Here is a 13,678-nt window from a genome sequence, read left to right as displayed (position 1 = left end):
ATTAGAGTATCTCAAATAAAATAGAGAAATCCAATAAGAATCAAGAACCCAGATTTGAAGAAACCTATTTAAAAATTAAAAGAGACAAAACACAGGAAGGGGGCAGCGGGAGAGCAGCACTGGAGGCAGTGACGTGTGTCACAGAAGTTTCGGTGTGAAGCAGACACAGATTCCTCGACGCTTCAGAGCTCAAACTCATTCATTATGTTTTGATAATATATATATATATATATGAATATAAAAAATGTATATGTTTAATGTGAGAAGTAAAATAAAGTAAAAAAAAATATATCCTGTTCTGACAACATTCAACCTAAGTTCAGATCTATTTTCATTACAATTGACTCGTTCGTGTTATTTTATTGTGTTCATTTACTTTCATGTTGTTACCCAAATATGTATAATACAGATATGTGAAATTTAGTTTTGACACAATTCACCAAAATCATTCTAAGACAATTTTGAATGCCTGATTGTAGCCAACATATAAAACCATTCTGAAAGTAAAATATGGAATCAGGCAACAAAATCAAGAAATGTTACATTCAATCACTGTTTTTAAAATCATGACTCGTTTAAAATTGCAGAATGATCATTATTTTCAGATGGAACAGGAATAATCACTTCCTTCCTTTTTTTAATTAGTCACAACAGACACAAGTGTGTTTGGCCTTGAATTATTCAGTAGATTAACATTTATTCTCTAGGCTGTAATATTTAGCAATCCATTTTCATTTGCAATAGAGTTTTCAGAGAACAGTCTGGATTTAAACAGAAGCCTCAAGGCAAACAACATATGCTTACAACAACACACACAGTCCCTGAGACTAGAAAACAGGCAGGAATCTTTCTTTTAAATACGACACATTGTGTAAACCACACTCTCTACATCTCTTTCTCAGATGGGTTCAGTATTGACAGTGGACTACATGCTGCATAACGCTATCTTTAACAAAGTAAAAGGAGCCTGATGTGGCCAGGACCCAGATAACAAAAACATTGTTCTAAGCGTTTCAGGTGTTTTCTTTTTTGTGAACGTTAGGGTAAACGTTGCACTGATTCACTTCCAAATATATATCTGTTCAGGACATTAATGGCAGTCTGTGTGGATATGAGTGTGTCATTGTCAAAATGAAATATTCCTCTGTCCAGAAACAGGGACTATTAGCTTTTATTCTATCCTCAGATGATCTCTTAATTAAAAATGCTATCATCTGAATCCTTACTTGCCTAATGACCCAGTTCAGATACTTTATTAGTCCAGTGGAAATAGGAGAGCATTATCCACTCATATTAATGATACAGAATACATCATACTAATCACATTAAGACCATTATTTTCCAGATGTACTCAATGAAGAGAATTTTTATATGACAAATATCACATTTGTTTAGCTTACATATTTTTCCATTTTAATCACTATTAGAGAAAGACGGATAGAAATTAGCATCATAGTTATTGAATGAGTGTGCTTTAGACTTTATGGTTAAACACAAACACAGATGATATTCTGATTAATGGATCATTTAATAGTCACTGCACAAGTTCTCCTCAGGTGCCTGTAAAGTGCTTTCATGAAACTAACCTAAAAATAATCCAATTTGTGAAGCAGCAGTTACAAAATAAAAGAAAAAAATACTGATTATTTCCCCCTTTTTTTCCCGCAGAGATGTTTAAAAGTACTTTAAGAGTAATTAACAACGACTAAACGAGTTCAACGAGAAAACTACGAGTTCAATGTGATGTGTCAATTGTGTGCTTTTTCCTCTTTCATGTGTTTTTCCCTTTACAGGTGCAAAGCTTTCTTTTTTTTTTATTTGCTTACTTTTTGTATCTCGTCCCCATTGTATTTTTCCCCAGTGTATTTTCTTTTACTCCAGTTTTTCATGTAGTTAGGGAGTTAGGTAAGACCTTAGGTAAGGTTAGTCAGGTTTATTTTATAGCAATTGGGTTTAGTCAGGGTAACAATTTTTTTTTTTATCAAAGCATACCCCAAAGTTTTGCTTCCTCTGAAAGTGAAAAGGAAAATAAAAGGAGTAAAGAAACATGCAAACAGGTGTTCTGATATTTATTCATTTATGTTTTCATCCTGACCCTAGACCTGAACTGTAACAATATCTGTATTCATGGGCTTTAAATGATATCATACTCAGCATTTTCTCTTTAATGTTGTTTTCACTAAGGAGAAATGATCTGTTGGACATAAGGGTGTCATCTGTTTTATTCAGTTTCATGTGTGTTTCTGAAAGTGAAACAGAAACTTCTGCTGAACATAAGATATTTTGATAAACATTGGTAACCAAACATTTTTAGCTACCATTTTCTTACATTGTAAGAACAAAGAGTATGGTTCACTTAAAAGAAAAACCTTTCTTTTGTTTCCTGCATATCCTACAGCCCTATCACAGACTCTTCTGAATAACCTTTCACTCCACTGAATATCTGTAGATGTTTAGACTAGAATACATATACATACACATACAGGATGAGATGAATCTTACTCGAGTTTGTTCAGTGCGTAGTTTGGATCATTCAGTAGATCAGAGAGCATCTTGAGTCCTGATTGTTCTGAGTAAATGTAGCCCAGATACAGCTCTCTCAGATGTGAAGGGTTTGAACGCAGAGTTGAAGCCAGATAACGACAACCTTCATCTCTCACCTCACACCACTGTAATCTACAAACACACAGAAACAACAAAAACATCACTGACATTACTCATGACAAAAGCTTGTTAAATCTTTTGACCTGAAGGAGGTACATTTAGATGCTTACTGCAGTTAAAGACACAATATGTAAGATTTTTTATTAAAATATCCAAAAATGTGGAAATTGTGCCTTTAATGTTTCAAATCAATTAAAGCTATAGATTATGAGTAAAACACATGTTTGCTTCCGCAGTCTTTGTTTAATTAATTTATGTTTTCTATTCCTGTTTATTTTTTGGTCTTTTCGTGAGGTTTAACACATTTGTATCCGATGCAGAAATATTAAGAGATGTTGCTCAGAAGACAATCGGCTTAATCTGTCATTGTCTTTAAGTTCAAAACTCAAAATTTCATTTAGATGTGGATAGTCATAACTTAGGAGGAGTATGAATCTTTGGGTAGATAGCTAATCAATTTGATTCACAATTCATGGGGTTTTGATTCAATTTAGGAACAATTTTATAAAATTCAGAACAATTCCATTCAATGTGATTCAAATTGATTCTGTATTCTTAAATGCATTCATAGTTGAGGTGAGCAATATGACCAAAATCTCATTTCACAATTATTATTATTATTCACTCAAGACTAGAGCTATTATGAGAGATCTGTCATCAGCTCATGTGATAATCGGTGATTGTCCTAAGGACAGATCAAATATGAGGTGCTCAGAAAGCTGCTGAGGGATTACAAATTTAAGAAACTGCATGGATCTGCTGATCCTGTGTAATGACAAAATATCACCTGAAAAAACTTAAGTGATGTACAGTACATTGTATTTGGCATTTAAAGTGAAGATGACATCAATGAATTAATGTTATGTAAAAGTTCTAGTAGGTTGAGTCAAACAAGCAAAATAACTGAAACAATCACTGTTTCTCTAATGGCTCTCGGTGCCCCGCTCCATTTGCCCATTCTTTGTGCTCAGTTAGTGATCATCAATACTTAAGTTCTTTATCTTTGTCTCTTTATCTCTATGATAATAAAATTCAAGAATCACTGATTGAATTAGGGCTGATGACATTCCAGTGTCTGGTGCGGCTGATATAACTGCTTACTCCCTTTGCATGCTTTAAGGTCGTCTCCCAGGAGCTTTGTCTGCTCTAAATACTGCCTCCTAAAATGTGTATAAAACTACAATGATTTAGTCAAACTTGGCAGCACCAAACAGCAGATTCACAATAAAGAATCCTGCTGAAGATACTCCCGAAATGTTTCACAATTCAGAAATCCATGTTTCAAGATTGATGTATATGCATAATCAGGATTTGCAATCAGTGCGTTTGAGACAAAGAGTGAATCTTTACATCCCTACATCATGTGGATCAAATTCACATAAAAAACACGTCTGAATTTCAAACCCCAGTTTCTCCAGCTGACAGTTTGGGCTCTTCAGTCCATCAGAGAGCAGCTTCACTCCTGAATCCTGCAGCTCATTGTGACTCATGTACAGCTCCATCAGACGAGAGTTTGATGATTGTAGAACTGATGCCACAAATTCACAGCTCTGACCAGTGAGATTACAGTCTGCCAGTCTGAACAGAATAACAACAAACTGAATAATTACACACCCATTAAATATTTAAATTATTTCACATCTTCATCTGAGTTTGAAAACAATAACATGGTAGACATTACAGGTTTTTTATTATACTGTACACATTTTATGCTTGCATGCCTGTTGACAGAATAAACAAATCAGGATGTTATGTTCTCATTCTTCATGTCATTTTACATATTCTGTAGCTTTAAATGTAGCTTTTAACTGACAATCATATAGTAGCTGTCCATCATATCCTCCTGGACTCTTGTTTTCACCTGGTCATAAATAAACAATATTTCAGACTGGGATATTTACATTTAATCATTTAGCGGGGGTATGAACACAGGTCCCCCCTCACTCTAATAATAATAATAATGTTACTACTACACTAACAAGTCTGTTCTATTCATGGATACAGTATTTGTTTATTTACATTTATCACCTATCAAAACATAGAGAAATCAACTAATATTTAACCTCAGTCCCTGTAGCACCAATTTTAATTGGTAGGACTTTTTATTTTATATATAAAAACTTTTGCGTTGCATTTGTATTTTTTATTAATATTTCAATGCAAGATTTAATATATTTGTAATTGATGCAGTAATATTTATTTATTTATTTATTCACAACAAGCAAAAAACTGTAACTTGTTATTACTTGCACTACTGTCTGTTCATCCAGGAACACTGAATAATCCATTTGCACACTGAAATATTTTCTATGCACTTTACTGTCCATTGCAATAGTGTAATTATGTTCATATGTTCATAGTTCTACCTATAGTGTACATACACTTTTACATAATCCATCTGTATAGTATGTTAATAGTACACCTGTCTGTATATCATGGTAATAGTATTTAAAATCTGTAAATTATGTCCATAATACTTATCTGTATAGTTATTGTACATATTATAGACCTTGTATATTCTGTACTCACTGCTTATTGCACTTCTGGTTAGATGCTAACTGCATTTCGTTGCCTTGTACATGTGCAGTGACAATAAAGTTAAATCTAATCTAATCTAATCTAATCTAATATTTGAAGATGTTGCTCAGATTAGATAATAAACTAATTTTGTCTATAATTTGAAAACTAATTAAAAACATAACTATGTGTTCATAAATGATTAACAAGTGATTTGTTAATATTTTATTTGTTTTGTTGATTGAGTTATAAATCAATTACAAATTATTAGATGATGATTAACTAACCATTTACAAAACATGACTATACATTCACAAATGATTAAGTAGTATGCTAACAATTTACCAATCTGTCATACGTTATCTTAAAAAATATCATATCATGAAATAAACATATCCTTAGTAAATTAGTTAATGAGTCAATAATTTACTAATTTTTAATTTATTATTAATCACTTATAAATAATTGAAATGTCAACATTGTACTGTTATCTCACAGCATTAAAAATACTCCATGTGTGTCAGAGAAGACATCTGTCTACACCCTCACCAGTCAGCCCTTACATTGCAGTACACACTACAAAGTGTTCCAAAACCTGTTGTGTTAACAAATTAATAAATCATTTACAGAGATTTCTGCATCCCCTAATCAGTAAAATTTTATAATAACTTCACTCTATGAATCATTAGATAAGCATTAGTAAATAGTCAGTTAATCCTTTATAAAGCCTTGTCCCAACATTAATAGTCATTAGTAAGCAGTTTATAAATACAGCTATAAATGCCTTGCACTTTATTTATAAGCACATCTATTACAAAGGAGATTAAAGGATCATCTTTCTAACAAAATAATAATAATTATAAAAATAAAAAAACAAGCACAAGACAGAACTCAGAAATATTTATTTAAAGATGCAATAAAATGAAACTGTACAATTGTACACTTGAATTTTTTTTCTATGAAATTGCAGAGGTTTATTTTTCATTTTTATCAAGTATACCTACAGCTGTACAGTTTCATTTTTTGCATCTTGAAAAAATATTTCTGTGTTCTGTACCCATCTGTGTTGTGTTTAACTTTTATGTTTGGAAGACAAATGATCCTTTAAATCTCCTTTGTAATGCTTTACAAGGTATAAACAGTCCTCACTTTAGATGAGCTCACAAAAATAGATGGCTGGTAACTACTAAATATTTTATAACAACCTGACTTAACAACATGAATGTGTCAATAATGCAGTTATTAACACACTGAGCAACTATTATCATGTGTCTAAATAATACGATTTATATATGTTAATTTAAATAGTTTATTAATCATTTACCTACACTTTCTTAATAATCTTATCAGGGGCATGTCCTCGATAATGGAGGGGGGGGGGGCTAGTTTTGGGCAATGGACCAAAAGGCTCTTAGTGATTATTTCGGAAACCTGGTTGATATGCTTTTATTGCAAAACTACTATATATAAAAAGACAAAAAATAAAATGCATTAAATATAATAATTGAATAAATACATATTTAAAATTTAAGCACTTAACTAAAATAAGTAGGCTAATAATAGAATAAATAACTACACTTCACCTGAATTAGGAAAAAAGCTAAGTCTTCAGTGATGCGAAGATAACGTTTCAGCGTGTAAAAATGGGGACATGGGTTATGTCCTCATATGTCACTCTCTCCTTGTAATACCTGTGTCATACCCATGTCATTATACAAAGTTGTGTCCTGATATGTCACAAAAACACGCACACACATACAGTTGGCATAGGAAAACGTGTTAAAGCTTAAGCAGTAAAGAGATGAGAAATAAAAACATGAAGCTATGATACAATTTGATATTCAGCAGATCTACAGCCTGAAGGAAACATTCGTTTCTTAGTTCAAACACACCTTTGTAAAAAGGTGCATATGATACTTATCAGTTAATTAGGCTAAGTTTGATACTGGCACGTCTTGCCTGTTTGAAAAAGAGTCCTGATGCTCCAGTTGATCTCTGCTGAAGTGAGTTGATGAAAAGACCAGTTCGAATCAGAGGATATTGATGAATGGAAAGTAAAGGCCGAAAGGCCTGGCGCAAGCTTAGCGTGGTTTTTAAGGCTCTTAGCTCAGCATCTTCTCCTGGAATTCCTGAATCTAAAAGACTGCCCTGGTCTGGTGATCAGTGATGTATACAGGGGGGCGATGTCACACCCTCAGGATTTGAGTGAGTCAATGAGAGATGGTACATTTTGGAGGGAAGTTTTACAACTCTTTGTTTCCAGTATGGTGTCTTGCATATGAAATTAGATTGAGGGGTTCAAGAGAAGAAATCTTTAAGATTCTTATAACACTTATGTGTTGTACAGGCATCAACATATAATATACACTCTCATTTAGATCATGAAAATATGAACTCATAGATACCAAACATCATATAGATGAGGTTATATTAAATTTAAATTTTTAATTAAATGTATGCATTTAGCAAACGCTTTTATCCATAGTGACTTACATTGCATTCAGGCTAACAATTTTTACCTATTATGTGTTATTATATTAACTAGTGATCCATCATAAGCATGTATAAAACAATACAATACACAAAACACAATGTACAAGAACAGTAACAGCATACACAATGCCCTAAAGTATATGTGAATTAATTCAATTTGAGTTGCTTAGCCACATTCCTGGGCATCGTAAACCTACTGTTATCAGCTAGTGTGCCTTTGGTTGCTATTGAACCAGAGGCCTGTTCTGCCTTTTTTGATTTGATATTTGCATTTTGGGGGGAAGGGTCCATAGACCCTTTGGTTAGATGAGGAGGCATTAGATATTATTTGTTAAATATAACAAATAGTTGTGTGTCTGATTTGTCCAAATGCAACACACATATCCTGTTTTGTGTGAGTGAAGGAAATCCGCTTGTGAGTAGAGAGATTCATTACATGGAACACGTAACATTATGCATACTCGATATTTGTCATATTTCACGCAATAGAAAACACCTAAAATTAATTATAAAGATAAGAAAGCGGCCCTCGGCAGCTGCACATGCCAGCATTCGCTACTGCCAGATGCAGTTAAAAAACAAGCCTATTGCAAGACATTTGGTTTGGGCACTTGGGGAAGCCAGACTAATATTGGATGGGGGGGGGGGGGTGCCACGTACTGGCCACCACGTAGACACGCCCTTGGATCTTATGAACCCCTGACAACTTCTAGATAACAATTTTTTAAATAATGTAATAATTTTGAAATTATAAATTAATAGTTAATAGAGTATGAAATTACAATTATTAAACATTATAGATATGCTCAAGAACAAAACATTTATAGCTGTATTTATAAACTGATTAATGTTGGAACAATGCTTTATAAAGAAAGAATATACTATTTACTAATGCTTAACTAATGACTCATAGTGTGCAGTTATTATAAAGAGTTACCCCCTAATCTAAAGTGTAAACTACTCCTCAGTTGTAGATGTTTTATTCATCATTTGTAGATCTTTTACCCCAGTGTGTACACACACTAAACCTGTAACCGGCAGGTTTGTAAAACATTTACAACTGATGAGTGGTTTACACTTTAGATTAGGGGAGCAGAAAGCAGGTTTTTGAATACTTTGTAGTGTGTACTGAAATGTAAGTGCTGACTGGTGAGGGTGTAGACATGTTTTCTCTGATACATGGATCATTTATCACACTATCACACATTATGCAATAATAATACAATGTTGGCATTTCAATTATTTATAAGTGAATAATAAAATATTAAATAGTAACTTAACTAGTTACTATACTGAAAACAACGATTCAATGAATTTACAAACAAAACAATTAAATAAGTGGTTGCAATCAATTTATTATAGTTGCATTTAAATAAACAAATTTAGTTGACTAACTTTCAAAACAAATTTTATATAAATTCAGCTAAAATATATTATTTGCAACCGCTTACCTTAAAAAAAAATTAGTATAATTTTTTCAGTGTATTAACCTTTTACTAAGGATCTGTTTGATTGTTTCATGAAGCTATTTTTTAAGATAACTTTAAGATTTGTAAATCGTTGGCATATTACTTAATTATTTGTGAATGTATAGTCGTGTTTTGTAAATGATTAGTTAATCATCTAATCACTTGTAAATTATTTATAACTTAATCTACAAAACATAGATAAAAATATTAACATATCACTTATTGATTGCTTATGAATGTTTTATTAATGATTAGTTCATCATTAACTAATCATTTATAAATGACTTACAACTGAACGTTATTATAAAGTGTTACCATAAAGGATTAAACCCACTAATCTAATTGATTTGGTAATGATACTTTATGTGTATCAAATGAACATAATAAAAACACATCTGATACTCAAACCTCAGTATCTTCAGCTGACAGTTTGGGCTCTCCAGTGCATCAGAGAGCAGCTTCACTCCTGAGTCCTGCAGATCATTGTCACTCATGTCCAGCTCTATCAGACGAGAGTTTGATGATTGTAGAGCTGATGCCACAAATTCACAGCTCTGACCAGTGAGTTTACAGTGTTTCAATCTGAACAGAGTATTAAATAACTGATTAATTACACATCCATTTATTTTAAGCAGATAAAAGTGGAATCTCTCACATATCAAAAAAATATAAGTTCAGCTAAAAGGAGAATATGGTTTTGAGTTGATTTGTACAGCCGTCTACCAGATTCTGTGGATCATGAGAAAATAGAAGTGCTTGGGTAAGTGTAGGTCCTTTATAAATGAAATACTGCATCAACAGCATCTTAAACTGAGTTGTTGACTTTTCTCTGAGTGCGACGCTTACAAATACGCATACAAAATTCTCGCATCATAAATTCCGAGTATGTGGGTCACACTTTAGTTTGGGGACAAATTCTCACTATAAACTATTAACTGTCACTATTGCCCCAACCCCTTATTTTGTTGCTTAATTATAGTCAGTAAGGTAGTTGTTAAGTTTAGGTATGGGGTGCATACAGGGATCTAAAATATGGTCATGCAGAATAAGTCATTAATAGTCGAGGTGAGGTGAGGCCAGATGAGGACAGGTTTGAGCTGCACTCGGTACAGCTGGAGCTGGAGGCTATGGAGAAGCAGATCCATGACCTACTGGAGAAGCAGCTGCGAGAGCAGAGAGCCATGCTGGAAACATCTCGAGCTGACACTCACAAGTCCGAGGTAAGACTACAGCACGATGTTAACACTCCCACCTCCTCTACTCTGTGTGTTTCTGAGCATAGACCCTGTGCACCCAGGACACAATCTTCTCAGGTCTCCTTTAATCTGGCGCTGGGACACCACGGACACTGGGTGCACCAGAGATAGGCACGAGCCAGGCCCCGGGCAAGGACCTCTCCTCCTCCACTGCCCCCAGTCTTCAAGATCTCCATTCCAAACCGATTTGCTCACCTTCGTGCGATGGAACCTGATGCTGTGATCATCGGAGACTCCATCATCTGGCACTTCCCTGCTACCTTAGCTAAAGGTAAGCTGCACAACTCCCTGTTTTCCTGGTGCTCGTGTTCTCAATGTTTCGGTACATCACGTGGCAGTGAACGATATCAAGCTGCGGCAGACAGAGATTTTGAAGAGGGACTTCAGGAGACTAATCGAGACGGTACACAGCACATCGCCCACGACTAGGATCATCATGTCAGGAGTGCTTCCCACGTATCGACGAGGACATGAAGGGTTCGGTAGACCTTTTGCTTTAAATGAATGGTTATTGTCATGGTGTAAAGAACAGAAACTGATCTTTGTTAATAACTGGAACCTTTTCTGGGAGTGACAAAGTCTTTTTCGTGCTGATGGCCAGCACCCCAGCAGAGTCAGAGCAGAACTCCAGGACTTTATGCTCCATATGACTAGTAACCCAATTCACAAATAACTGCTATGATGGCTTTTGTTCTACCCCCTTAATGATTCATGAGGGATCAGCCTATATTTCTATCTGGGCTCATGGCATAAACATACCTAGGGGCACTTTTTTTGCGAGCTGCAAAATACATGCCAATAAGTACATATCATGTTTTCACAGATGATAGGTTTGTTCAGTAGCTCACAGAGTACGAAGACGTACTTGAGAGGTGAGGAGCTCCGACACTATAGAGCGTTAACTTTTAGAGACAGTCCTAGGATATTTGAATTACGAACTGCCACAATACGTAACCTGAATCAATGTAATAAAAACACAACAATACATACCTATATCAACATAATAAAAATGTGCCTGGGTTCACGCATTGAACCTGTATTTTAGTGCCACTCAGTGGACATTTCTCTTTGAAACTACAGTGAAACGTGCAATAAGGTACGTAAAAACAGTTTTGCAGAAAAGTACCCAGAGTTATGTTTTTTATGAGACCAGTTTAGTTGTATGTGAATGCTGATAATTTGTAATGTTGGTTGCTGTTGTTAGAGTACTGCGCTTTGTGTTGCAATTAAACCACACACCCATATTCAACCACAATCAGACCATCCAAGACTATGTCAGCTGATATGCACCCAGCCCACCTATGAGCCAAACCCACTCTAAGACATGACTCATTGACTGTAACTCAAGTTCTTCTACTGAATGTGCTAACCTGCCGACGCATCATATCATTCTCATTTACCCCCACATGCATATCTGCAGTTGTCCCAAGGCTCAAACTTAGCTAAGGAGATCCATTACCTCTGGAGACCTCAAAGGAAGCCTCAAACCTTTATCACTTGTTAAGTTGCATGCAAAGGCTGATTCCCCCTTTGATGCTGATATCTGTTTACCGGTGATAGTATGTCTGTTAAAATTGGTACTTCCCTCTGTGGTGTTCTGACTGACACTAACTGTAGTTCACTGCGAACCAAACTAGCCCTAACAGCTTCAGGTAGCTACTCCCTAGACAATTAACAAATTGTAAAACAACATCACTGAACTTTAATTTTAGTATTAAGTATTAAGTTAGAAAAAAGCTAATTTTGCTGTAGCACATTTTAACTAACCTCTCTCAGTATCAGATAAACTTCTCTATTGGGTGTTTATTTGGTGGTAAAAGGTTAACGACCCACTAATTACTTAATGTTGTCAAGGAGGTCCCCAAACCATTATTATTTGAACGAAATAGCAATTTTGGTGAAAGACACAACATTTATAGTAAAACAAAAAAAAAATAACCCTGTTACACAGGCATCAGTGTCTTGAACTTGATGTAAGCCGCAACTGGTAGCCAGTGCAGGGAGATAAAGAGAGATGTGACGTAGACCCTTTTGAGCTTGTCGAAGATCAGTCGTGCTGCTGCATTCTGAATCATTTGAAGAGGTTTGATTGCACGTGATGTAAGTCCAGCCAGAAGAGCATTGCGGTAGTCCGGCCTAGAAATGACAAGGGCCTGGACAAGAAGTTGTGCAGCATGCTCCAGTAGGAAGGGCCTGATCTTTCTGATGTTATGCAATGCAAACCTGCATGATTGAGCTGTCTTTACAATGTGGTGCTTTGAAGGTCAGCTGGTTATCAAAGATTACACCAAGATTTCTGACAGAACTTGATGGGGTTATTGATGATGAACGTAGCCGGATGGTGAAATCATGCTGTAGAGTCAGAGTGGCAAGGAAAAGAAGAAGCTCAGTCTTTGACAGGTTGAGCTGTAGGTTGAGCAAGTCAGTTATGTCTTAAGTGAATTAAAAACCGCTAAAGCCCCGTTCACACTACAAGCAACATGCAGTGACAAAGTGATACAATCTCATTCACTTCATTAATTAATTCAGTGGAGAGTTGGCGATTTCCAGCGACACGACAGCAGTGACGGTTGGTGACTTGAATACTAGAATACTTCAACATTTAACAAATGAAGAGCGACTTTCGGGAGCAACTGCCAATAGGAAAGAAGACTGTAGAGTTCATGTGATTGTTCTCCTCATAGATATGTATAGGTATATGTATACATATCTATCATTCTCCTCTCAGCTCTGACAGTTACGGAAAGATGGAGTAGAGCCTGTTTGCGTTTTTGTCATAAATAAACATACACAATGGAAAAAAGCAGAGTCTGTTTCTCATTCATTTTTGTTTTTATGTACAGATTCAATTTATATTATATTATATTTAGCCTTCTGCCTCCAATATGTTTGTATCTAGATGCAAGAAAACTGATTCGCTGTCAACAACAACGTTACTAGGCAGCCAGTAGTGAGAACAGCCACTAATTACCTCATGACCAGCCCCTGGCGACATGCAGTGACAAACGTTGCTACTAGTGTGAACACAGTTTAAGAGAGATATTGTAATGTCTGTTTTGGGGTTTTGTTTCATTTTCTTATTTTCACGTCTTTTATTTTGTAGTTTGATTTATGCTGTTTGTGTCATGCTTCCCTTGCCCTCTTGTCATCTTGCTATTGGTTCCACTTGTTCTTTGTCATGTTCTGACTGGTTTATTGTATTGTCATGTGATTATCATTTTTGTTTCCTCATTGGTTGTTTTTGTCATATGTCTTGTTTCCCATTGGTTTGTTCCTGTC

General features: G+C 35.1%; 1 protein-coding gene across 1 annotated transcript in view; it reads right to left on the bottom strand.

Annotated features, from left to right (window-relative positions):
* Positions 1 to 2,485: 2,485 nt before the first annotated feature.
* The window catches only part of LOC132151451 (NACHT, LRR and PYD domains-containing protein 12-like), a gene marked incomplete at its 5' end in the record, with an annotated part of 20,888 nt that continues 9,695 nt past the window's right edge, over positions 2,486 to 13,678 (bottom strand). The window contains 3 exons of the mRNA XM_059559547.1: positions 2,486 to 2,676; positions 4,069 to 4,242; positions 9,552 to 9,725. Of these exons, the coding sequence (XP_059415530.1) occupies positions 2,499 to 2,676; positions 4,069 to 4,242; positions 9,552 to 9,725 (526 nt within the window). The remainder of the gene's footprint in view (positions 2,677 to 4,068; positions 4,243 to 9,551; positions 9,726 to 13,678) is intronic.

Source organism: Carassius carassius, chromosome 10 (assembly GCF_963082965.1).
Source record: "Carassius carassius chromosome 10, fCarCar2.1, whole genome shotgun sequence".
Classification (NCBI taxonomy): domain Eukaryota; kingdom Metazoa; phylum Chordata; class Actinopteri; order Cypriniformes; family Cyprinidae; genus Carassius; species Carassius carassius.
Note: the sequence above shows the minus strand (reverse complement) of the source record. Positions and strands in the feature narration are given on the sequence as shown.